Below are 27,090 nucleotides of genomic sequence, written 5' to 3' on the forward strand. Positions count from 1 at the left end.
GCAGAGTTTTTAAACCAAATAGTTTTTAAACCGAGGTACCACTATATCATAACTGGAGTGGCAAGCTGAAAGCAGGCCCTGGGGTCAGAGCTGAATGTTACAGGTGATGAAACTCTGGGGATGGACTACAAATCCTTAGTACCTTTGGGGAAAATTGAGCAGATAAGATTGTCTGCTGCTGATGCAATGGCCATGGCAGGTGATTACTTCTCTAGGGAAGGTCACTGAAAGGCCAAAATGCAAGCATACAGTCTGTGAGAACACAGGTGACCTATTTGGCTTTCTGCTAAGTAATCTTTGGGTCCTAGCTGCCCAGTACCCTCTGATACCACCCACTTTTTAACCCAGCCAACATTGGAGGGCAAGGGCATCTTGAGGTTTTGTGGCAGCAGGTATGGAAATCCATCCTAAGGTCTTCCTCTCTGACATCGGGGGGGCGGAATGCTGATGTATCCTACCAGGGTGTAGTGCGGGGGCAGGGGGCAGGGAGACCTTACTTCTGGATGCTTGGATCAGCTGACATTCAGTTTACAGTGCAATCAAATACATGTTTACTCAGGTCCCACTGCAGCTGACTCCATAAATTATCTTAATTTCCCACAATTGACTTTCTCCAGTAACGAAAGCTTGACTATTCAATGAATGAATTTGATAAAAGTATTAGAATTGCAGGGGTGGAGGAAGGTTTAGGATTGTTTGGGTTGTTTTTTTAGACTGACATAGCCAAATTTGCTAGTGGAAGAAATACGTTTTTTTATTGTTTCAGGGATGAGTAATTCTGATGTCATGATAGCTCTTCAACGTGGGTATCGCATGCCGCGCATGGAGGCCTGTCCAGCTGAGCTCTATGATATTATGAAAACATGCTGGAAAGATAAAGCAGAAGAGAGACCAACTTTTGAATATTTACAGAGTGTCCTTGATGACTTCTACACTGCTACAGAAGGACAATATCAGCAGCAGCCCTAACAGGAAAAAGGAGGAGCTCCTGTCTCCAAATTGGTGTAGACCTCTTAATGGGACATTGGGGTTGCGCCAGTTACTTTTATGCATTGGGATATCCTAACTGCTTCTGGATCCTGAAACTGAAGCTCAAGAAAACGTTGCAGGTGACCACTATCCAGCTTAAGGCTTTAATGTCCTCTATTGCTGGCACTTTCTTTCTATTTTGCTTAAGTACCCAGATTCTTTTGACACACCAGAAGACCAAAATCAAACTGGAGACAGCTGCAAATGTAATGAAGTGAAACAGCAACAACAACAGTTCATGACAGCAACCAGAATGCCCCACATGTTCCAGTCACGACATGCATCTTAAAAAAAAGAAAGGTCTGTTTTAGGGCCCATCTATATGCTATAGTGATGCATGAGCTCTCGCCACCCATTTATTTTAACTGAAAAGCTTTTGAGTTTGTGGGAGGGGAGGAAGGAGGACTGTAGAACCATCATTTATTTGCTCAGAATTGCATCTTTTGGAATGGCTTGCCCACCTGCAGCGTAGAAAACACAGGAATGGCATCTTTCTTAGCTTGGAGAGACAACTTTGACTGAATAAACAGTGGCAGAGGAAATGTTTAATCAGTCTGCCCACTCATCTCTTCCCTGGTCACCACTGAGGAGCTCATGCTAGCAGCCTGCTGCAATTGCTTTTTATGTTAAAAAGCCCAGCTCTTTTGTGTTTTGCCTTGTAAAAGTGGATTGGATGAAGGGGCTTAAACAGTAAAAGCTGCTGTAGTGTCTATACTTAAGTAAAGAGTAAGGTGGAATTGGCACAGTTGCAATGAAGTGAATGAATATAGAGTGTAGAAGTGAATATAGAGTGGTTCCCCCCAAGCCCCAGGAGCTAACCATGATTTTAAGCAAGAAACAGTCTTTCTGGCTCACATTACCTCCCTTCAAAGGACCTACCTGTAGAATCTGAAATGCAGTACATTTATACCTGATGATCTAAAGGTATATTGTATATGGCTTTATAGTTTGTTTTCAAGTAGGGATAGGGATTAAATGAAGTGTAACTTAGAGTCATGGCAGAAACCTTTCTACCAGTGTGGCTCATAAAGCTGCCCTACTTTAGTTCTAACATTAGGCAATTTAATGTTTAAATTTAAAAAGCACAACTAACACCACATTCCCATTAGAAAGTACAGCCAGCTACTATTATAACCAAAGTCTATATAATTTGTTGCACATATTACGTAAGTAGGATGCGGAAGTGCGGGGTGGGGGGTACACTTGAAAATCAGGTTTAAGGGCACTAGTTGTATAAAGTCAGGATTGGACTGAAGATATGAACAGGATGCGCATGTGCCTCAGCTTTCTCCAAAAGGGGGGTTTTTCTCTCTCTATCATGCTGATACTTTTCCAAAATACTTATTCACAACTTGGTTACTATAGGAACACTGTGATTCTAACTATGTTCAGTTGCACAAACCAATATTTTTGTAGTACACGTGATATTTACTCTTTTTAAATGAAGGAATCCAGTTGACAAACTGTCAACCAGGCTGTCAACCTGTAAATACTGTTTTCATTTTATTGTGATTTTAATAAATAAGCATTCTTGAAATTTCAAACCTGGCAGATTTTGAGTATGTTCTAAGTTGTTATCCCCTGATAAGGAGACAATCACAGTATATGGCAGCAACTATATTAAGTCTATGCTTCCGTAGACAATTGTGTTTAGTTCATTCGCTGCTGCTTGTCAAATATTGGTAAACATTTTTATTAGCAAATGTATAAAATGGCTGCTTTACACATTTCCATCCAATTTCTTTATACAAGGAAAGCAATTCAATCACAGAATTCATGTAGCTTCATTCTACACATTATTACAATGGTCCTGAAGCTGAGATAATGGATATTGTGATCTGAACATTAAGTATATTTCTTAAAACAAGGGAACTTCCAAAATGTATCCTAGTACAAGAAAAACATAAATAATGGTGTGTTTAATGTGTTCTGGCATTATTGATGCAGATAGTAGCACTATACAGCAACAAGATCATCTGAGGCCACATTTAAGCCATGCTTAACTTATGTTCAGCAAAGCATTTTATTTTCAAAGTAGAAATTGCCTCCAGTGCTTTTGCCTTCTCTGATTAACCGCCAATTCAGTACCTGTACTAATTCAGTAGCTGCATTAAACCTTCCCCAAGAAGGATCCTAATTACTCTCTTACTTTGCGTGTTGCTGAGGTCACTTGTGAGAGCTTGTAGAAGATGCCTCAGGTTTTTCTGAGTCTTTGTCACCGAGTGTTTTAGGAACATCTGCTAGGGTATGTTTCAGATTTGCAAAGAAGCCCTTCTTGGATTTCTGATGCTTCGAATCTGTGCTTAGGAGTTTTTTGCTTTCACGTAGCTCCTCTTGTAGAAGAGACACTGTGGCTTCAAGCTCATTGCCACGCTTAGCCCAGTTTTGAAGACCCTTGACTTCTTCTTCCTGTTAAGCCATGGAAGGATGCATTAGAGGTAGAATGAGTCCTGTCATTTACTGATTTTAATATATCTCACTGGCATCCTCTGAAGGTGAGCAGCCAAAATGAATACGTAGTTAAACATTTTCTAATAGGTTAGAGTCCACTTGAAATCGCCAGTTCTCAGTCAAGACGATACCTCTGTTGCTTAGCTGGTATGTACAGCAATCTACTTCAAATATAATGAAATGCATTGTAAGACCTCATATTTTCTATATTTGCTCACCAAAAGCTTGAATAGGAAGAGAACACAAAACTGCATTTTCAAGTTTATCTTCTTATCCTGATAAATTTGAAATATAGACAGTTTCAAGTCATGCAGGAGGAGGTTAAGACTAACAGGTATAGCAGTCATAAGCAGGAGAAATAGCTGAGAGAGAGAGAGAGAACAGCCAAATGCAGCTTTAATAGCCATGTGACCAACCTTATGCATCATCACTTGCTTAAGTCTATTATTTTCTTCCATTGCTTGTCTGTAGAGTTCATTGGCATCTTGCAACATTTCATTTAATTTCTCTACTTTTAAGTTCAAGGATCTTATTTGCTGCAAAACAATCTTATTGTTACAATTAGTGATTAAAGGGAGAGTCATGTTGGTGTAACTCTCTGCTGCAACCTTTGACTGACCATGATTTTGCTCTATTGTAGGGTCAGGGTTTAGGAATCCGGTAGCCCCCAACCCTGATACTGTTGGACTCCCAACTCCCATCAGTCCCATCCAGTGGTCAGGAATAGTGGGGGTTATGGTCCAGCAACAACCGAAGCACCACAGGTTCCCCATCCCCACCTTACTAATTTCACCAGCCCCTTGATCAAAGAGCTCTAAGAAATATTTTGATAATGAAACAGAGAATTGGGAGGGACCGCGGAAGGAATCAGGAAGTTACCTTGTCTCTCTCATCACATTGTCCCTGCGAAGCATCTGAAGCATTGCATTTAAGATCTGTGAAGCAAAACAAGGTTAAGAATATTTGGACCACTTTTCAGGGGAAAAAACTTAAGCTCAAGAATGCAGGTTGCTTACCTGGATCAATGTTCCCTTCTGCAGAGTCTAAATTAGGACTTTCTGAAGGCAAGGTATTGAGTTTACCAAGTTTTGCTTTCAACTCTAGTATTTTCATTTCTCTGTCCTGAGCAACAAGATGAATTATAATAGTTTTGAATCATAATAATTTACTCAAATGGTACATTTTATTGTAGTAACAGCATGTGCTTTCAAAAAAAAAAAAAAAAAAAAAAGCTTAGCTGTTCTTCCCCCACTGCCCCCCGCCCATAACTTTAAGCAACAATTAAGATAACTGTTAGCACCTATTTCCCTATCCAATATGATGCACTTTGGAAAACAAACATATTTGTGTCACATCCCACCTTGGTCTAATATTTTCTGCATTCAATATATTTAGGAACCCTTTCATGTCTAAAACTTTGTTGGTATATCACCAGACAATGTACTTTTGTTTTTTTTAATAATATTTTAATAATATTTATTACTTTTAAACACTACAAAAAAGGAAGGAAAAAAGAAAAAAAAGAAAAAAAGACAATACAATACAATACAATACAATACAATGCAATATAAAAAGATTACACAACACTAACGCAATAAACTAAACAAAACAAAACAAGAACAGTTTAACACACATCATACAATTTCAATATCTTATCTTTCATTCACTTGTTTCAACGACCTCCTCACACCTCCCTTTTTGTATTCCACTTCTATTGTTTCAGCAATTCCTTTCCATCTTTCCTCTATTTTCTGACCTATAATTATCTTAACATATTCTAACCTTATTTTTCCTTTAATACTCTAATAATCTATTTATACCTAATTCCTTATAACATTTCTACTAAAGCCATATAACTTCATTCCAACATTTTTCTAACATTCATTAATTTTACAATATTTCTATAAATAGTCTAAACTTTTTTCCAATCTTCTTCCACTGACTCTTCTCCCTGGTCTCGGATTCTGCCAGTCATTTCCGCCAATTCCATATAGTCCATCAACCTGGTGATCTTCTGTCCGATGCTCTTAGCTCTTTTCCAAGTCCCTTCTGCAGATCTTCTTCGTATTTATACAAAAACTTTACTTTGTCTTCTACTGATCTTATTTTTATTTTCCTTCCTTTAAAGCTGAAGAATAGACCTTGGGGAAACTCCCACCTAAAGATGATTTTATTCCTTCTCAGCAGGGCAACCAAATCTCCGTAGTTAGACCTAAGATCCAAAAGGTATTTCGGGACGTCTTTAAAAATTTTCACTCTTGGTTGTTGTACTTCTAGGTTCTTCTGGTAGTGCCAACAGTCTCTTATTCTGTTCTTCTCTTTTTTCCCTCCTCTTCCAAATCTGAAGGCCCTCACAGTTTTAAACTCTTCTTGACCCAGATCCAAGTCCCAAAAATCAGCAAATTCCTGTGTGAAGAAGTCTATCAAACTTTCCTTCTCCAATTCAGGTAGGGCTCTGATCCTCAAATTCGTCTGTTTTTCTTTAAATTCAATCATAGCAAGCGTCAACTTATGGTCACCAAGTTGCCTCTGTAAGGCTGGGACTCTCTCACACCAATTGTGTTACTTTGCATTCAGCAGCAACGGCTTTCTCCTTAGCTTCCTCCGCAGTCTGCCGTATCAAAGTAGATTCCTGTATCCATTTCTGTATTGTTTCTGTATTGATATTCACCTTTTGTCCCAGATTATTTATACTTTCTGTATTTAAGACAATTTTAATAGTTGCAGCGTCCACTTTCGTCTTTGTCACATCTATTTTCTTGTTAAGCTGTTCCAGTGAATCACTTATCTTACTTAATGCAACCGCTAAGGCCTCTTCTGTCGACATTTCTCTTGATTTTGAATATACTGTTACAAAAACAATAGCGGAAGAAGCAGGGTGGCCTGATATTGAGGCTCTCCTAGATTGCTGCCAAGTCCTCCCAGACCTTAATGTTTTTTCAGGAATTGACTAGTCCGTTTTTTCCTTTCCATTTGCCATAACACTTAACCGATTCAAGGTCAGTCCCAGAGTCTCACAGCTTTTTATCTTGCAGCTGGAAATTCCCCAGCCCAGCTCTTGTAACAGTTTCAAAAGCTTCCTCTAGGGGGAAACAGTTTCTGTTTATATTAGTCAATAATGTCCTCTTTTAAACACAGCTCAAACAATGAAGTTAGTTTCAATTTTCAGTTACTTTTACTCCTTTTTAAAAGCAGACGGAGACAGTAGAAACAATGTATTTCTCTTATTAGCTAGCTGTCAAGGAGCATTCTAATCGCTGTCAGTGAGCCTTCCAAAAAACGTCAGTCCTGCTAGCAGCCCGTTTCCAGGGTCTGAGTGGCGGTATTTTAACTCTCTTCGCTCTCTCCCGCAGGCATATTCAGTTCACACCTTTCCCCCCTCTTCTCCTGCCTCCAAGGGGGGGGGGTTAATGTTCTTTACCGATGGAAATTTAGTCCTTTACAATAGGCTTTCCAAGGCTTCAGCTTGCAGACTCAATGCTTCAGTCTATTTACAAAAGGGGAAGGCGGACTTCCTGTATTGAACCTCCCCGTTACGATACCAAATTAAACTTTTAGAAATCCAATTCTCCCGCTGCAGCTCTACTCACGGGTAATTACTTTAAAATCAAATTGTCCACAGGAAAAAGTCAGCGCTCTCCGGCAACAGCTATGCAGCTTCGCTCCATGTAAGAAGCAGACGATTTGAAGCACCACGCCACTCACCCCACGTCGCTCCGGACCCCCGAAACTGGGTTTCCCCGCGAGTAGGGGAGGCGCAAAAGGTGCCCGCCGAATCCCACGCTCACAGGCTTCTCCCGCCTGTGATTTTTTGCGGGTCTCCGCCTTTGCCGTGATGGCCAGACCCAAATTCCCACAGGGCAAATTCCTCCCGATCAGAGGAATTCAGCCATTACCAGAGGCACCAACCCGGAAGCAGACAATGTACTTTTGGCTGACACCTGTCAAAATATTTTGGGGGCACACAACATTTCAAAATACATAGGCACATCCAAACTCACGAGGATTAACTAACATCACTCTCTCCCACAAAAAAACCACCCAATATAACTCCTACCTTTTCAGAGCTTTCATTTAACAACTTAACCTTTTAATAGAATTCCTGCAGATGCCTTGCAAAGAATGCCAACATGTACAATGGACAAAGATAACAAGTTTTAGAGAATAAGTACCTCGACCTTTGCTTGTTCAGCAATGAACTCCTCTATTGGCACATAGTGGTTTTCAATTTGATCCATTGCACACATGTATGCATGCTTCTTTATGGCCTCCTTGTACATTTCAAATTTACTCTCCATTTTTTCTTCATACCTTTCTTTCAGATCTTCTAAGCGTTTACTGGATAGTATTAGCAGTGAGAAACAGACAAAATACTTTTAATCTAATTATCTATACTAATGATTCAATTAACAAGCCTACATAGGGGTGGGTACAAAATGCAGCCGTCTCCAATCCCAGCACCCTTTCCCTAACCTGCACCTGAGGTCAGAAGATCTTTCCTCCGAGCAGTAGCACAGAGGAATTGTCAAAATATGTCTCCTATCTCATTTCTATTATATAGAAGCCCTCATTTCATTTAATGGGAAGAACTCCAGTTCCAACCCATAGCTAGAAATCACAAATTATGTCCCATGCATGTTTCCTGGAGGTTTCCTGTACAAATAAGGACTAACCTCATAGTAACTGATATCTGGCCAACCCCTCCTCTCTTTACCCCTCCCTCCCTGCCTATGCCCTCACAGGCTGCCCAAGCCTTCCCTCACAGCTATGCCACCTCCCTTTCCTTATAGCTCAGCCCCTCCCACTTTAAAGGAAGGTAGGAACACTTCAGAGAGCAGTTTGCAAAATTACTCTCTGAAGTTCTCCAGATCTCCTTTAAACAGCTTCCCGGGTCATCTGCCTGCTGGTCTGCCATCATGCTGGAGTTGCTGTGGTCATGCGAACTGCAGCATGAAGACAGGCTTATAATTTTATTACATAGTAAGAAGTAAAATCAATTTACTACAATATACCTTACTTCCTAGTAAATGTGCACTGGATTGAACAGTGAAACTCAGATTTTCATTCAGAAAGTAACTAGAAATGTGAATGCCAACCATTTTCAACAGAATTAAACCCATAATTATTAATTATTGTTATATCCTATTGCTCTAGTAGTACAGTCCCATTGCTGTTGGCTGGATATAAACACTGAATTAAACTGAAGAACGGCTAATAGAATTTCTTATATTGGCCATCCACTGTATTGTGCAAGACACATTTTCTTGGTTCCATACAAGTATAGTAATACAAAATCATTTTAGCTAAGAGAACTTGAGACAGTAGCAAATGTCTCTAACACATAGATTTTATCACAGAATATATTTAAATGATTGCTAGAAAGCTATTACACAAATATTTGGAAAAGCAAGGCATTTTCAAACCAACTGCTTTGAAATAGTCCAGCATGCAACACAATACAAAAGATCATGATACATCAGTGGTCTGACCTAGAATAAGGCATCCGTAAATATGATGCCTTATTCTAGAACTGATGATGTGCTAAGCCATGCTTGGAGTGGTGGGTGCCTGGGGCCTTTCAGTTCCTCACAGCTACAAAATCTTAAGGCTCACCTCCAGGCTTCTTCTGTTTCCATCAGTTGCTGAAACATTGCTTCGGCCATCTCCTTGCGTATTTGCACCTCAAGGAGCAGCTTGCCTTGCCTCTCTGCAATCAGCTTGCTCTTCAAGATCTCTGTCATTTTCAAGAGATCCTGCAGGAATGAAGTCAAATTAAGAACATGGAATCAAGGAGCAGAAGACAGCATGCGGTGCCTGAGCTAACATTTGCCATTCATCAGAGTAGGACTGGGAGACCATTCCCCCCCCCTCCTGTCAAGGGCCTCCCTTCCCCAACCTTGTGCTCTCCAGATGTTTTGGACTATGCCTCCAATCAGCCCCAGCCAGCACAGCTTGTAGTCCAAGCATCTGGAGGGCACAAGGTTGGGGAACATTGCCCTAAGGGGTAATAATCAGCCAAGGGTTACATGCTGGTTGGTAGGGCTAAGAAACCCATTACACAACTGGGAAAATACTTAGTGATTTCTATCTGCTACTAAGGATGGAAGGAACTGTCAGTTATGGTTCTCTCAGTTTCTCATTTTTCCAAACTTAAATTTAGTTCTCCATATTTTTGCAGAAATTTGTAAAACCTTGTTTGTTTGGAGAACCGCATCAAAAAATTGAGATAAGTGGAAAAACTGAAGGACTGTGTTTTAGTTCTCATTTTGTTTCAGAAAGTGTAGATTTGATAAATTCAGATTTAAATGCAAACTGAAAATTTTTCACCATCCCTAACTGCTACAGTCTGTTAAGGATTTAGGCCAGGTAACACAACTCAAAACAGTCCAAACAAAGTATTATATTGATTTAAGAATCACTCCATTGATTTTTAACACTATTAAGATGATTTAAATCCTACTGAGTAAGCATGCACCAGATCGTCTGAAAACAGTTTTAAACATTACCTCATGGTTCATAATAGTTATATCTATTTCCTCTTCTTCAGAGGAGATACAAGAATCCTCTGGAAGCTGCTCTGCAGATAAGTCATCAAAGTGCACTGTAGGCCTATCGTCCCTTCCAATATATTTTTTGGGAAAATAATCAAATATTTTGTGCTGGAATGTTTGAATAACCTGAAAAATAATACTGTGTCAGTGGTTTAAATTACAAATAAGAGCACAATTTCACAATAAATTGTAGTTTTGCGTTATCTGCCCTGCCTGGAAGGCCACAAAGGGAATTTTAAGAACTTTGGGAAGTACACTGCAATGATTATAATTGAGAAGCAAGGTTGAAAAGGTCAGTTGTCTAAGGAACCAAGCTTTAAATGCATTTGTCATGGCATATCTGTTCACAGTTTACACTGCAGCTCATATACACACATAGAACTCAATCATATGCGTGCTTTTGCTGAAGCCTTCTAAAATGCATGTCTTCTCTATTTACACAAAGAGGAGGTAAGGTTTAGATTTAAGAGTCAGAGAGCAGTAAGGTATGCTCTTTCGGTTCTTAAATTTGGACTCTCCACCCCTCTATCCTCCTTTCTGAGTCTGAAAGCTCCAACAAGTGCAAAATGCAGCAGATAGGTGGCTGATGTGTGCAGACCGCCAACAACATAAAGCATCCCTGCTAAAATGTCTGCACTGGCTGCTCGTAGGTTACTGGGCCAGGTTCTGTGTCCCTGTATTAATATGCCAAGCCCTGTACAACTCGGGTTCAGGATACCTTGAGCCATTTTATCCCAACTCAGTCTCTGGGATCATCCAGTGGAGTCCTGTAGTTGCTGCCTGTGTTTTAAAAGCCTGGTCAGCTCCAACTATAAGCCAGACATTTAGTGTCGCTGGCCCCATTCTGTGGAACACACCAGCAGCAGCCATTTGGCAAGCAGCCTCCCTGCTAACTTTCAGACTCCTCTTGAAGCCAAACAGGCCCATTCAATTGTTTCAACATTTTTTCCAAAATGAGCCAATTACACTTACAATTATTTTGTGATGTTTTATGGTATATTATATTTTATTGCATTTGTATATGCTACAGTGGTTCCTCGGGTTAAGTACTTAATTCGTTCCGGAGGTCCGTTCTTAACCTGAAACTGTTCTTAACCTGAAGCACCACTTAAGCTAATGGGGCCTCCTGCTGCCACTGCGCCGCCAGAGCCCGATTTCTGTTCTTAACCTGAAGCACTATTTCTGGGTTAGCAGAGTCTGTAACCTGAAGTGTATGTAACCTGAAGCGTATGTAACCTGAAGCGTATGTAACCCTAGGTACCACTGTATTGTATACAACCCTGGTATTTTATATGAGTGGGTGGTATGCCAATAATAATAATAATAAATAATTTATTATTTGTACCCTGCCCATCTGGCTGGGTTTCCCCAGCCACTCTGGGCAGCTTCCAACAAAGATTAAAAATACATTAAAATGTCACACATTAAAAACTTCCCTAAACAGGGCTGCCTTAAAACTACAAAAACACCACACACGCATATTTGCTGCTGTGAACTGAAGACTCAGAACATCAACAGAAGACATGAGTGTCTTGATATATATCAGGCATGTTATATTTGAGGTTGTAAGACTAGCTGCTACATTTTTTTACTTTGTTGTGCATTACAGTTACCGTAGATGGCCCAAGCAAGTAAGTATTCCTAGTAAAGAGGTCAGGATCCTACAGGCTACTTGGCATGGAGACACCTCAGCCAGGAAGCATTGGCTTATAAAGAAGGCAATTTCTGAAACATTGTCTCCACCCCCATCATTCAGCCTGGACACTGAGGTCCAGCTCCGAGGGCCTTCTGGTGGTTCCCTCACTGTGAGAAGTGAGGTTACAAGGAACCAGGCAGAGGGCCTTCTCAGTAGTGGCACCCACCCTGTGGAACACCCTCCCATCAGATGTCAAGGAAATAAACAACTATCCTACTTTTAGAAGACATCTGAAAGCAGCCCTGTTTAGGGAAGTTTTAATGTTTGATGTTTTATCGTATTTTTAATATTCTGTTAGGAGACACCCAGAGTAGCTGGGGAAACCCAACCAGATGGGCAGGGTATAAATAAATAAATAAATAAATTATTATTATTATTATTATTATTATTATTATTATTATTATTATTCACCCAGGAAAAAACAAGGTAATGGTATAAAAGAGGCTGTGCTTGGGGTATGTTGTAGAGGACACAGCCTTTTACTTACTTGCTTTGCTACAGCAGAAAACTTCATGACATGCAATGTCTCATCATAGGTAGAAGCACACTGGTTAATATTGACAATCATGCAAGCTTTGCCTTTACCACAGAAGAATGGCTGGAACAGGCGGGTCAGCTTACTCTCTCTGAAGGGAATGTATGCTGGCCTTAATCTTGAGAGAAAGTTGTATTAACATTAATTTCAACATGAGTATGATTTGTAAAAGCAAGCATGGATTCAGACATGTGTGATTGCTACCTTCCCTTTATCTGCAGATCAAGTACTTATTAGGACAGCTGTTTTCAGATTCAACAGATTGGTCCCATATTCATTCATTTATTCATTTTAATTATTGCCAACAGACTGTTCCATCTACTTATCTTTTTAAAATTAAAGAGAAGAATAGTGCTATAACACTATATTGCGAAAATGCTATACAGTTGTACCTTGGTTTTCAAACAGCTTATTTCCCAAATGTTTTGGCTCCCAAACATTGCAAACCTGGAAGTGACTGTTCTGGTTTGCAAACTATTTTTGGAAGCCAAACGTCCGACGGGGTTTCCGCGGCTTCTGATTGGCTGCAGGAGCTTCCTGCAGCCAATCAGAAGCCGCAATTTGGTTTTCAAACATTTTGAAAGAATTCCAGAATGGAATTCTGTTCAACTTCCAAGGTACAACTGCAGTTCTATAATGTTATAGCATTGTGGTGTTACAGCACTATACCTCTTTCATTTAAAATATAATTATAGCCATGAAAATCATTTAGTAATAACTAAAAAAAAGATTAAAACAAAATGGAGTCATAAAAAAGCAAGGGTCATAGTGAATGCCTGCTGAGAAGTACTAGGCTGATTTTCCTAATATGTTTTGCCCATGTCAAAACCCCCAAAGGACAGAAAAGGTGTGCTAATGGCATCTATACCCAGTGCTTTTTTGCTGGGGTGACGCAGGGGTATGCATACCCCTAAACAGTTTGGCCTCATTGAGGGGCAGTATTTCAATATGAGTAGGAAAATGAGAGTACCCCTAAACATTTTTTTAGAAAAAAAAACCACTGTCTGTATCTATGAAGGCTGTGTTACTTTTCCTTTCTTCTGAAAAAGACACACAGAGATTTTTTGAAAACAGAAATGGCATAAGCAGCACAGAGAAAATGCAGGCTGTCAATGACTGGAGGACAGCATAATGTGGCTGCCTCATAAAAAGTGTGCATACAAAAGAATGAAAATAATAATGTTAGAATATGTTTTCAGCACTCTTACTCAATGAAACAGACACCGTGCTTCTTGGGGAACATAAACGTTGTGTAACAATAGGTTAGACTAAACAGTTTTATGTGAAACTGGTGTGAAGATTTACTTTTGTCACTTACTTAGGGTTTTGATTTTGCTTTAGAGCTGCAATGCATTTTCCAAGAATAAGAAGAGAATTATTAATATTGCCTGCTTCTTTCAGTCTGTCTCCAAAGGTTTGTGCTTTATGGCATCGTTCCGATCCAGCCAAGTCACAGAGAGAGAGTCTGTACAAAGAATGCAGCTGATTTTAATATGAATCATTCTTTCTTTTGAAATTAATTTTTATTCAATCAATATTTGAATTTTAGGTAGCCTGGTACAACATGGACTCATAGTATTTTTAAAAGGTAAAATACACACTGTCAAGTAATAACTTTTATTATTGATCCTGTATTTTTACTGTGCTTTGGGATAAGTGTGTTCCAGTGGCCACCTTCAGCTGTTGATAAGCACGTAACAAAGTTGTGGATTACTTTTACAGTAAGAAGCTGCACTGAACAGCCCCAGCCTGTCAGGAGGAGGAGTTTCTAAGCTTTTACTGTCATTTTGTTCTGGAACGATAGACTGTGATCAACACTTACAATTCATTTGAAGCAAATCAACTTCAAACCACAGCTGATCAAATTGGCTTGGTTTTTTAAAAAATTAAAATCTCAATAAAATACATACGTATATCAATTACGAAAACAGAACAACTAAACATGCAATACAGATTGATACAATATTCAAAGTAAGCCTACAACTTATACAGGGGTTATATGTTCTGGGGATCGTGCCTAAAGCCAAAATTGTGTATGGTCAAAATACATTGGGTTCAATGGCAGGTGGGATTGCCAAACTCATTTCCCTCCAAATCCTGTCCCGTTTCAAATAATAATAATAATAATAATAATTTTGCCACGCACATAAAGTTGAATACACACAAGTTAATTGCATGTAAGTTGTGGGTTTACTGTATATTAATATCTCTTGACTCCTTAAAACAGTTTCTCTTTTGTAGCACTGTTAATCTGTTACTTTACTTCCAACCAAGTAGATAGGATGAAGCTAGCTACAGTTAATGTTGACTGCAATTCCAGAATAAGCGAAAACAGCAAATTGTAGCTAACTAGAATTTGAAGTGAATGCTTCTGATCTCCCAGCTGCATGGGAAATGTGGTGGGCTCAGAAACCTAGCTCACTTCAGGTTGTTCCTGGCACTAGAAACCAAGGTGGGGAACCTTTTTGGCTCAGTGGGCCAGAACCTTAGAAAATTCTACATTTGTAGACAAAACCTGATGCAGGAGGCTGCCCACCTGTCAATCAGCTGACACCATAATAATGTTGGGTGGCGGGGTACCAAAATCAGGACTTCAAAGTACTACACAGCTCTTGCAAAAACAAACAAACAAACCCCATGTGATGCTTTAAATGCCCAAGGCTTTGACTATTCACCCATCTGTTGATGAATGGTGAAGACCAGACTGCTGATTACAGCTTTGATGAGGAATGGTGGGAAGCTCTCCCTCTTCCTGCTCCTGACCAGGATCCTGAAGCTACACCAGGAACAGTGGAGCAGTATAGATTTAGAGAAATGGTTTGCAGAGGGACATAGTTCGGAAAGCAACAGCTGGGCAGAGCTGAATGGGGAACAGCTAGGAGAAGCAGAACAGGAAGAGAGAGAAAGAGATAACCGACTCCTCTTCGCTGGAAAGTGTCCAGTCTCTCTCTCCAAGGGCAAGGAGAGCTGATAAGGTTGCTACACAGAAGGCTCCAGTGGTTGCAAGATCAAGTTGCAAGAAGGGGGAAGTGACGGAGATGACTTGGGGGGAAGTAGAGGGGAAACTTAATTGGGAGTACCTTTACTCCCAGAATGGCTGCGTTGTTCTTTTGCTGTGATCATTAAACACTCTTAAACTGGTAAGGGACTCTAATTGCTTAGTTCTGCTGATGCACGGCTAAAGGGGGGGAGGAAGCCGTTTCTCTGAAGCCTGACACAAAGCCTGCTTTCTGCAAACATTGGAACTCGCTAGTGCAGCCAGTTCAGCAGGCTTGAAGTTTGCTTTCTCTTGCCAAAGCTTGTGCACTAGCAGGTGTGTTCTCTACCTGCCTCACACCTGACATCACATATGATGGTTTGGAGAACACAGGTGGTTTGGTGAAAAACAGCCTTGTAGGCCAAATATGAACTCATGGCAGGCTAGGCCAGGCCAGGCCTGGTCTGCAGGCTGAAGGTTCTCCACCTGCTATAAACCTTGGCTTATCATGACATTCACATACAATCAGTTCATGTACAGAGTTACCCTATTCACCTTGATAAATGAAGCTACACACACACAAGGACAAAAAATCTACATACTGCAAAATCAAAACACACTGTGGCATTTGTACAAGCACATTTACAAAGAAGAAGATTTTGTCTTCACTCAACTTTCTCTGCATCAGGAAAGCAGTGAGACCTACAAAGCAAAGTCTCAACATTGTTCCAGTGCCAAAGACAGGAGCTCCAACCTTAGGTCAGTAAAAAAGCTTGCACTTTAGCATAGTTTAAAACTGAGAACACTAGTTTGCCCTCAACAACTTTGCTATAATTCCACACAAAGGAAGATTCACTGTAGTACATATTTAGCAGAAGCAAAAAAAACCACTTACTCAGAGACTCCAAGAACTCGTGGCACACTCTCATCACTCAAGCTGAGCAGTCGAATAGAAAATATACTGTGACTGGAGGAAAAGAGACACAAGTTCAATTTTTTTATCATGTCATTATTTAATTTGTATTATGTTCTATATTGTGCTTCTTTACTTTCTCCTGTGGGGCTTAACTGATGTAGTGCTTGAATAATCAATCACATATATATTTGTTTGACATCTGTCTGGAAGTATTAATATTATTTAGAGTTTTTTATTCCTTTTATATTACAAAGTACATAGTTTTTAAAAAGTAGAAGACATAAGAGAAGGTATCTCAAAATGGGATGGGGTTTAAAAAAAGAGAGAAGGGAAGGGAAGGTATCTTACAATTAGTCATATTGAGATAATGCATATAAACTTTACTTAACTGAAATTTTGGCATACAGCACACAAGCAACTTATGAACATTTAACTTTATAGGCTTGGCCAAAATGTGTTATACAAAATTTAAAAAGGGTCAGAAAAGGGGTGGGCATCCAGAGGCAGAATCTTTGGCAATGCCACCCACCATTGAACCCAATGTGTTTTGACTATACACAATTTGGGCTTTAGGCATGATCCCCAGAACATAACCCCCATGTAAGTTGTGGGCTTACTGTTTAATAATACAGCAAGCCACCCATAGAAACATAGATTTCTTTCTATCAAAACGTCAAGACTCCATAATGTGCACTGGATAACGCATCTTCTATAATGATCAATAAAATTACGTTCATTTTTGCCTGAAAATGTCCCAACTTCAATTTTGTCCTTTGAGTCTGATAAAGGAGGTCAATTTAGCCGTTAAAGCAGAGTCCCAAATTTTACCATACCATTCTATAATTGATACACCTCTGCCTAGAATTATATTCAGATGCCAAAGCTTCATAATACTCTTAACGTGCTGTTCTTCAATGTGCGCAGATATTTAACATGCAAAAGCATTCATCAGAAAAAAGTTAGCTATGTCTAAGGTCCACACAGATCAATGGGACAAATTCAGAAGTCCCATCATTTCCCCTAAGATGGGAAAAGTCCCATATTTTCCAAACTTTCCCCCGGTTGGAGGAAATATTTGGAAATTAACTTGGCATGTGGGTATATCCCATATGCTTATTTTTTTAAGCTAATTATAGAGAGGGTAAACGGTTAAGGTTAAGGCAATATATTACCGGTACTTTTTCTTTAAATTAGATTATGTAAAAAACCCCCAACACACCAAATACAAAGTAACCTTTAAAATTGGCAGCTAGATTCCAGAATAAATCTAGTGCCAGTAGAAAGGATAAAGAGCAAGGGTCAATAATACAGTGTTTAGGATATCCACATACTCTCTCCAAAACCAAAAATGGCTGGACACTGGGTGTGGATGGCCATGCTCTAGTCTTGTTTATCTACCAGGGCTAGACAGGCCCCTTCTGCAATTAAGCAGGGCTAAGTCTCCTTCTCCAAGTCTCCTAGGAAACACCGCAACACAAACTAGTTGCAGCTGAGTGATCATTAACGAACAGATAGTTCTCAACATTAATCATTGATTTTTCCACAAGCAGAGATCCTTCTAGCCAGGAAGTCCAAGATAGCATATCCTTCTCATAACAAGAAAGGGGCATTGCTGTCACAGGATATGAACCAATTCACCCTCATTTGGGTGCTGCCAGTGACTTGCACACATCAAGCAGGTTTTAAGATTTTGATCTAAACAGCAGCCCCTTGTGCTGTATAAAAAAACGGGAAAATCCAGGTGTACAACTTGCCATGGGCACAGAGAGCTGCTATTTGAAGAATGCTGGCATCACCCAGTAGCATCAGCTGGTGGACAGGTGTGCATGCTGTCTGGGAAATGGCCTTATGGGCCCAAACTGGCTTGTGAGCCCATAAATCATAGAATCAAAGTTGGAAGGGACCCTGAGGATCATCTAGTCCAACCCCCTGCAGTGCAGGAATATGCAGCTGCCCCATACGGAGATCAAACCTGCAACCTTGGCATTATCAGCACTATGCTCTAATCAACAGAGCTATCCACCCCTGGTTTAAAACCCTACATAGTTAATTGTGGTCTTAGTAATGCCATTAGCCTCAATTTTTATTATTATTTATTGAATTTATACCAGGAGGTCTCAGGGCGGTTCACAGAATAAAATCAAAATATAAAACCACAAAATACACAATCAAAACCAAAACAGCAACAACCCAATAACAACCCCCCTTCCTTAAGGAAAAAAAACATCTAAAATGAGACCGCAAACCTTCTGCTTGATTGTTGGTTCATCCTGGTGCATGCCAAACTTCTGTTCTTATTTCCTACTTTAAGAATTTTGCAAGCCTCATCTGTACTCTTTATACTGATCCACTTTAAATCTGGGGAAATAAGGTATTTTATACAATTAAGTATGCATAACAATCAGAAAAACAGCAGTATGTAAACATTTTGCACATTTACAGCATACAGCACTTTTCTACTTGCTTACACAAGAAATAAGACCCACTGAGTTCAAGGAGTTTTACGTATATAAATAAATGGGTGTAAGGTTACAACCGAAGTGTGAGAACATAATGGAGATCAAGATAGATCTGGAACAGCGGCAGCCTAAAGCAAGGGTGGCTAACCTGTGTGACCTTCCAGATGTTGTTGGACTCTAACTTCCATCAGCCCCAGCCAGGGATGATGGGAAATGTAGCCCAACAACATATGGAAGGTCACAGGATAGCCACACCTAATGTAAAAAAGCAATAAATATTATTGTTTTTAAAATTATACTAAACTGGAATCAAACCAGAATTTGAAGGACCACAGATATAAAGTATGAATTTTTGAATAAAAACAGTAATACATAAACAAAATGGCATATTTTTAAATACATGTCTGTCTTCACAAGTTGGGGCAGCATAGAACTATTATTTTTAGATGCAAGATGAACAAGATTTTGGTGATCAATAACTGATCTCGTACCTCTTAATCTGCTTTAAAAGCAGCTGGCAGGGAACAGGGGAGGGAAGAAAATGGATGTGTGTTGGCTTTGAATTCAGAAACTCCTTCACCAGCACTACAGATGCCCCTAGGTTCTCCTTAACAGCACAAATAGCCATGTTATAAAAATGGTGGGGGAAGATTAACCATTCTCAAGCACATGGAGCCATAACTGGCCATCTGTATTAAGTGACTATAACGAAACACCTCAAAGCAATCCATCCGTGGAACCTTTTCAAGATTAAAAGAAAAATGGGCGAACTTCATTACACCTTAGATTATTTACAATGGAAATCAAGGCTTACAAGTGTATTCTGTACATTTATTTGGTCTTGCAACTATTTGCTAAATTTGGCTGACAGTGGGAAAGCTGCGCCCCCTGGTGTCAAGAGCTTCCTCATGCAGCTGAAGCTGTCCACTGTCCAAGAAATTGTGGTTTTCAACCAGTGTGCCATGGCACCCTTGGGTGCCTTGAATGATAGTTAGGGGTGCCACAGGCAACACTGGCCTCTGTCCCTCTTTCCTTCCCTCCTTCTGATGCCCACTCACATCTCTGCCTCCCTAAGGATTGCACAGCTGTTTATTGCAGCAGCCCTGGCTATAAGCTCCACAGGCGAATGGTGCCACTGGGAGGCATCTTTCTTTGGGGTGAGGTGGGATGTGGGTGCAGCTCAGAGACCAGGGATGGCAGCAGCTGCTGCCTGAAGGACTCCCAAGGAGAGAGGAGAGGGGAGGCGGCTGAGGGAAGACTCCATAAGGGAGGGTGTTTGAAAAGGGTGAGAGGCTGCCAGCTCTGCAGGCAAGGGGTGACATAACTGGGCTCCTGAGCCCCACAGGGGTGCCACAGAAAGAAATGTAGTTGGTCAAGGGAGCCGTGGACTCAAAAAGGTTGAAAACCTCTGGGCTAGATGGATTCTTGAGATAACTAGACCCAAAGATAATTATTCCTTTGAAGCAGTACCACCAAAGTTGCAGCATTACCTTTTACGTAAGAGTTTCCTCCCTGGTCTTCGCATATCCTTAAAACTTTGCGCTTCTGATTTTTCGATGCAGGCACTACATCCAGTAGGTCATAGATGTACTCATTGTAGATTTCAAAGAAAGAAACCCAAACAGATGCTAGGGTCCTGGGGCACTTGCTATAAACCTCAGAATCTAAACATTCAAGGATGGTGAATAAAGGGAGTAACTGTAATGCCTGTTTATTGTAAGGTTAAATTTATTTAGCTGCCCTTTGCCCTAAGGTCGCGTTCGAACATTAAAACACAGTATCAGAAACAGTTTAAGACAACTTACAGCGGCAGAAGGTATGTGCTATTTTTGTTCTCATTTATGGATACTTCCTCCCAGGACAGCTATTGCACCATTCTTGTTTAAGCATTTGGTGCAAGGCACATACTTTTGGATTACTACACATTATTGCACTAAAATCATTGGATGAGGTCTCCTGGTTGCATTGTGCCTCCCGGTGATTCACTTAGTGGTGACCAAGAGGGGGGTCTTTTCAACAGCAATGCCCTTCCTGTGGAACCACCTCCCCCTCTGACAACTTTGGCACATGCTGGAAACACATTTATTCCTGGAGGCCTTTGCTAAACATCAGTACCAGCTGGGTTCTTTTAAATGCCTGCTCTGAATTTAATCATTTTATTTTGTGATATTACATATGAAAACCAATATACAAATATTTTAATAAATAAACGTAAGTATATCCTTTCCCCAATATCCTACAAAAATTAATCCTGTTTTTATACGATTAGTACGCAATGCTATAGCAACCATTTTACACAATTCTATATGCATTTTTAACCACAAATATTCACCCATTACCTGATTCATTCAAAACAAAACTTGGTGAGCTACAGCTACTAGAAGTTGAGCCTGATGCACTTGAAGATGTGATAGACTTTGAAGTATTTTCAGTATCCTTGATGAAATACAAAAATGTCAAGGTTATGTTGCTGCCTCTGTATTCACACCTTTAAATTTCTACAGGAGGCAAGCTATCCACCAATTAAGTTTTTTTAAAAACAAAACAACTGGTATAGTTCCTAATTAAATCAATTTTGAATGGGATATTCCTAACAATTCAAGGTAAGTGAATTTTTGGAGATTATTATTATTAATAATAATTAAATCTGTATACCACCTTTCACAGGACGCGAGTGGCGCTGTGGGTAAAACCTCAGCGCCTAGGGCTTGCCGATCGCATGGTCGGCGGTTCGAATCCCTGCGGCGGGGTGAGCTCCCGTCTTTCGGTCCCAGCTCCTGCCCACCTAGCAGTTCGAAAGCACCCCTAAGTGCAAGTAGATAAATAGGTACCGCTTTCTAGCGGGAAGGTAAACGGTGTTTCTGTGTGCTGTGCTGGTGCTGGCTCACCAGAGCAGCTTTGTCACGCTGGCCACATGACCTGGAAGTGTCTCCGGACAGCGCTGGCCCCCGGCCTCTTAAGTGAGATGGGCGCACAACCCTAGAGTCGGACACGACTGGCCTGTACGGGCAGGGGTACCTTTACCTTGACCTTTTACCACTCTTCACCCAAAGAACCCAGAGAGGCTCACAACAGGAAAATACAAAATGAGAATACAAAATATATAATAAAACAAAAACAAACCAATAACCTCCCTCCCACAAACACATTTTTAAAACTATAGAATGTTAAACAGCCAAATGCCTGCTTGAAGAGAAACACTTTCATCACCAAGAAGAATTCAAGATGAAAATCAGACTTTGGTTGAGACTGAAAAAGACATGTAAGAAAGGCAAAGTATGTTGTGGCCCTCCAGATGTTGCTAAACTGCAACTTCCATTATTCCTGACTATGCTGACTTGGCTGATGGGTACAGGAGTCCCAGAATATCTGGAGGGCCACAGATTCCCCACCCCTGATCTAAGGGATTGAGAAAAAAATCCATAGTGGTATTTATCTTATTTCTTCCTTCCTTCCATAGACCTCGATGCTAAACAGCAAAATGCTTTGAGAAGTCCCCTTGGATGCTCTGCTGTGTTATCATAATAGTTAAAGATTCCTCCTGAAGTGAACAGCATGATTCAGCACTCAGAACTACCACACCTTAGAAATGCATAAGATTAGGAGAATAAAGCCAACTTGTTGAACACAACATGCACAGCAGTGGCATGAGTGCATAAATGCACAAGAAGCTAAAAACACCAGTCATGCATGTTTCCTGCTTTTGGAAGCGGTCTCAAATGAAGAAAAGAAAAATCAGAGTATTTATTTATAAATTGCTTTCATCCCAACCTTTCAGAAGCATCTTACAGAACAATCACTTTAAAACAAGCATGCAAGCTTCTCTGTGGAAGGATGTTTTTTGTTGTGGAGGGTGGGGGTGATTAAAAAAAAACAATCCTCCTGTCAAACTGGGAATATCCCCTCACTCACACAGTTAGGATATTCCACCATTCTTCATCAGTTTCTTTTCTTTCAGTATAGTAAGCGGCTCATGCATATGTCAAACAAAGTTTTAATAATAAAGAAAATTGTAACACAATAACATACTGTCTGAGAGAAATTAAAACAACATCCTGAGGCAAGAATGACAGTTGGTTTCTCTAACTCAGTGATGGCGAAACTTGGCCCTCCATCTAACTGAACTGAACTGAACCCCCGAAGTTATGAGCCAATTCCAGAGCACAACACTTAAGGCCCTCCCACCAGATGACAGACATTCTACTATTCAAATTAGGCCCCAGTGCCTTTCTTACAGTTTTGAGAAGCAAGGCCACCACCTCATTTACATTCGGAAGCTTGAGAGCCTGCTCTCCATCAGCATAATGTGGCAATGCTGGAGCCAACAGCTCCCATAAAGCCCCTTAACCAGTGGCGCCAACCTCCTTTCCAAAACATTTTAATCTCACCCGCATTTTTCAAAGATGTCCCAGTGTTTCAAAGAGAAGTGCAAGGTTAGGTGGCTATCTCAGGATCCAGAGGAATCTGGGGAACATAAGATGGCTGTAAACCAGTGCCCATCCTTGCTACTGTTTTCTGCGGTGTTTCCACCCCACATAATCTAACCCAAAGAACTACAGCAGTGCTAAAGTCCAGAACCCCCTTAAACCAGGCCCCTTGAGAGGCTATACGAATTTGTTGTTGGGGTTTCCAAGGAATGTGTAGTTCTACATGGTGTGAATTTTAACACATGGTAAACACCAAAGCAGGATCTGGAAGGGTGCTTGCCACTAACCTCTTTCAGAGAAGCAAGAAGGGCAGCTTTGATGGATTCTTCTTGCTTAACCTGCATATCATTTAGCCTCTTGGTAAGATTGCTGAAGCATGGTTTTATGTTCATCTTTGGATACTGTCTTCCCCTTACATGGTTAAATATGAGATCAAGAGAGCGGGGAAGGATACCACCGTCTTTTGAGCAGCCTGCAGAAACAATGAGCCTCTTTTCAATACATGCCATTGTTAAATCTTTTGTATTTGACCCAATGAAGAATAATTGGATACCTTGAACAGTGAAACTTTTGCCTGCGTTAGTCACACCATAGGTAAACACAAGTCCATTCACTCCGTTGATACAAGTTTTTACTATGTCATTCATTGTGCCTTCAAAAAATTCACTTTGAGAAGTCTCTGGTCCAAACACCTAAGTAGAGAATAGGAAAAAGTTTTACAGGGACAGTGAGGAGCAAACTGTACACATGAGGTGTGAGTGGGATCTCTGACTAACTGAAGTGTTAATAGCAGCATCTATAGGGGCCTACTTCAAGCTGGGACCATGGAGCTTAACGTTTTCTCACCACCAGTCCTTCCCTCTCCTACAAAGTGCCATTTGCCTCATGAAGTCAAATGATACCTATATGGTTTTCCCCATGAGGCAAATAGCAACTTTGGGGAAAGGGTGATTAGAATGGGGAACGACTTGGAGGGGAAGGGTTATCCCCCAAACCCAAGTTTAATTATTCTGATCCAAATTAGAACTTTCAGCAGCTACTGATAATGTTCAAAAAACCGCCATAGAATATGTTATTTATAGATTCATGTTGCATCCAGTTTGGCACAGAAAAGCAGTTTAATTGCTTTGCTTATAACAAGTCATACCATGCCACAGCCAATTTGATCCTCAGAGCAATGCACCACTGAATCCTCTTAAAAGCGTTATTGATATTTTATTAGAAGAATTTCATTTATTGAAAAGTGGTGAGAAGGGAAAAAAAGAAAAAAGTGAATGAAAATTCAAATTAAAGAAAAATACTTCATTACATTTCCACAAATATACAAATGTGTATAGTCTTATTATCCTAACACAAATTTCTTTAACAACAACCTCATATATTCTGTATAAAGTTGTTACAAAAATCATTATATTTATCCAAAGAAAGTCTGTGTCCATAGACAGTCTGCTCATATGTCGCTAATATTGTCATGTTTGTCAAGCCACTGATTAAGGGGAATCATATTTCTATTCCTCCAGTTCAACAGTACTGGTCTCTTAGCCACCATTAGAGCACATAGAATCCATTTTCACTGTCCCACTGTCACTTTCCATACAATTGGTATGAAGTTCAAAAGAATAAACACCTTTAAGAACTTTACAATACAGTATAGGAAAGCAGCATGCAATTAATGTAATGGTAAACTTTAATGCTGAAGTCCTGTGCATCTGTTTGGGAGTTAGCTATATTTTGCTCTGAGTTCTCACTACTTACAGAAACAGGAGCAGCCTGCACCAAGTGTTCTAATGCAGTCTGCTTTATGCACTTTTATTTATGTATTTTCACCAAAATTGGCTGTGGAGGAGAACTCACCTGTGTAAAGGTGAACTGATGCACTGATTGTCCAATTCCCTTTTCACTGTTCTTCATAGCAGTAGAGTATTTAGGTGCGTGAAGAGTCACTGTTTCTTGATTTTCAATAATCAAACAGTCCTTAAGAGCACACAAGTTATTTTAACCAGTTTCCTAAAACATTCTTTGCCTACTAAATTGCATGCTACAAACCTGTTTTACACTTACTGATGTGGTTTCATTTGTGAGCTTTCGGTGCATGCGATTCTGCTGCTGTGTAAACACTGTACCTTTCAAGTGCATTTAAAGCAGGTGACTTCTCCCAAAGAATCCTGGGACCTGTAGTTCACCACTCACAGAGCTACAATTCTCAGCACCAGGACCAGAAAAAAAATTGGCACTAAAATGGCGTCCCCCTCCTTGCCAGATTAGAAGGGGCGAGGGAAAATCTACATCAAGAACAAGGTGATCTGTTACCCCATGCAGCCTGAAGCTGCCGCTACACCTTGCCTCCTGAGTGGGCCGGCCCTGCTCAGCACCCTTAAACTATAGTTCCCAGGATTATTTAGGGGCAGTCATGTGCTTTAAATGTGTGGTATGCATGCAGCGTCAGTGTGCAAGCTGCACCTTGAAGTAGTGTAGTTAAATGCAAAGTTTCAAACATTACTGTAGATCAGGGGTATGGTGTTCCCTAGATGGCATTGGACTATAGCTCCTATCATCACTGACTATGCTGGCTGGGGCTGATGGGAGTGGGACTCCCAACAAAATCTGAAGGTTACCACATTGCCTACCCATGCTCTGGTGCAAGAGAGCCAGTTTTCTAACAGTCTCATTGGAGCATTTCAGTGGTACAGTTATCTAAGCTTCATCATCTAAAAAGCTAGACTGCTATATATGTCATGCTTATCCAGCTGTTTTAGTGTCCAAATCTTGTGAAGGGTGACTCACAGCAAGTATAAGCAAACTAATTATATGCATACTAAGGCAATGTAACCTCATTGTAATGATAGAGTTTGGAGAAGGGTAAGTAAGGACCACCAAACAGCATATTACAGACAAAAAATAGGTAAAAGATTTCTATTTCCCAAACTGTTTTTGAATCCAATTCCCCACAAAAGATTTTAAAAAATGATGCCATATTTCACAACTAACCTGGTTTTCATTGTTTTCAAGTTCTGCCTTAGAAAAGGGCCGCACTCTCAAGTATACTTTCAGTGGCTGATACATCACCTTAAAAAAAATTAATAAATTAAGGCTGAAATTGTGAAAATATTAAAGATGGTTCTTAAAGTTCTACATCACTACTTTATACTTCAGTATTATCAGGCTTCAATATACTGTCATTTGTCTTCATGCTTTGCCTAAGCTTTGACTTCTGCTCAAAAAGATTACTTCTCCACCTTAAAACTTTCCTTCTCTTAAACACTCAGATAGTCTCCACCCCTCCCGCCCCTGAGAATACAATTATAGAACTGCATTTTTAACCAAGAGTGGCACAGTGAGGGTATTATATGTCCTGCAAATCCTATTTGAACTCAGTGAAAACGCCAATAAAATGCACATATCCAACACCCGACTGCTTCCCCTACTTAGTTCACTGCAAAGTTAAAACTGAGTGGAAGTTTTATATTTCAAAAGCTGTAAAGTCTTAATAGCTGTGTCTTCATTTGATAAATTTCTAGCACTTAATACAGTACATTTTAAATACAACTGCCCCCGTTTGCCCTAGTCAGCTTGTCCATGCTGGTATCGATAAGTCAATGTCTATGCCAAAGTCTATTGCAGATTGGTTTTTAGTCTTTGAAATCTATGTCTAAAGGAACAGAGTTTTCATTCTAAGCATTTGCTATGCACAACCAATAGAAAACCACACAAATGCTTATGAAATTAATAGCAAGCAGCCCACCTCCTCTTCCTGCTCATCTCTGGTGTTGGATACTTCTGACGAGTCCATAGACATCAATTCTGCCATACCCTCAGAAGTGGATGTTATTCTTTGTCTTTCCTGACAATTCATTCTTTTACCATATAAGATGGGGGAAAGAAATAGCAGGTCTGTACACTATCCAACTTTTAAACAAGACACAAGTGTATATATACATATCTTATGGACAATAGATCACTTCCTGGTGAAGTCAATGGGTTGTATCTACAGCAACTAAGTTCTACTTCGGCTGCACTGAAATCAGCATGAGAAGTTAGGTGCAACTAAG

The 27,090-nt window shown here is 40.2% G+C and overlaps 2 protein-coding genes across 10 annotated transcripts in view; one reads left to right on the forward strand and one right to left on the reverse strand.

The window, feature by feature from the left end:
* The window catches only part of LYN (LYN proto-oncogene, Src family tyrosine kinase), a 44,820-nt gene extending 42,247 nt beyond the window's left edge, over positions 1-2,573 (forward strand). For all 7 annotated transcript variants that reach the window (XM_079984623.1, XM_079984626.1, XM_079984624.1 and 4 more), the window contains exon 13: positions 767-2,573. In XM_079984623.1, coding sequence (XP_079840749.1) covers positions 767-969 — 203 coding nt within the window. In that variant the 3' untranslated portion in view covers positions 970-2,573. The remainder of the gene's footprint in view (positions 1-766) is intronic.
* On the reverse strand, positions 2,510-27,090 carry LOC307220639 (kinesin-like protein KIF20A). 3 transcript variants are annotated; one of them, XM_079984598.1, is made up of 18 exons: positions 26,784-27,089; positions 26,030-26,107; positions 24,896-25,015; positions 23,595-23,733; positions 23,329-23,513; positions 20,954-21,050; positions 20,105-20,278; positions 18,402-18,513; positions 16,135-16,206; positions 13,581-13,727; positions 12,215-12,380; positions 9,987-10,157; positions 9,094-9,233; positions 7,653-7,818; positions 4,497-4,602; positions 4,360-4,415; positions 3,893-4,028; positions 2,510-3,431 (listed from the first exon to the last, which is right to left on the reverse strand). In XM_079984598.1, exons 1-18 carry the CDS (start codon positions 26,892-26,894, stop codon positions 3,196-3,198), a joined length of 2,412 nt encoding a protein of 803 aa, XP_079840724.1. In that variant the 5' UTR covers positions 26,895-27,089; the 3' UTR covers positions 2,510-3,195. The 3 variants fall into 3 exon arrangements, 2 of the variants coding, with proteins under 2 accessions (XP_079840724.1, XP_079840725.1); XM_079984599.1 differs by having other exon boundaries at positions 2,510-3,438; positions 3,897-4,016; positions 26,784-27,087; XR_013841015.1 differs by lacking the exon at positions 4,360-4,415 and having other exon boundaries at positions 3,300-3,438; positions 3,897-4,016; positions 26,784-27,090.

Source organism: Podarcis cretensis (genome assembly GCF_951804945.1).
Source record: "Podarcis cretensis genome assembly, chromosome: 7".
NCBI classification, from domain to species: Eukaryota; Metazoa; Chordata; class Lepidosauria; order Squamata; family Lacertidae; genus Podarcis; species Podarcis cretensis.

Excerpts from the sequence above, each read along its gene's own strand:
- LOC307220639 (XM_079984598.1), bottom strand. The coding sequence starts at position 26,894 with ATGAATTGTCAGGAAAGACAAAGAATAACATCCACTTCTGAGGGTATG. Across the intron at positions 26,108-26,783 it reads GAGATGAGCAGGAAGAGGAG|GTGATGTATCAGCCACTGAA; the intron begins GTGGGCTGCTTG and ends ATTTTTTTTAAG. Across the intron at positions 25,016-26,029 it reads TTGAAAACAATGAAAACCAG|GACTGTTTGATTATTGAAAA; the intron begins GTTAGTTGTGAA and ends TGTGCTCTTAAG.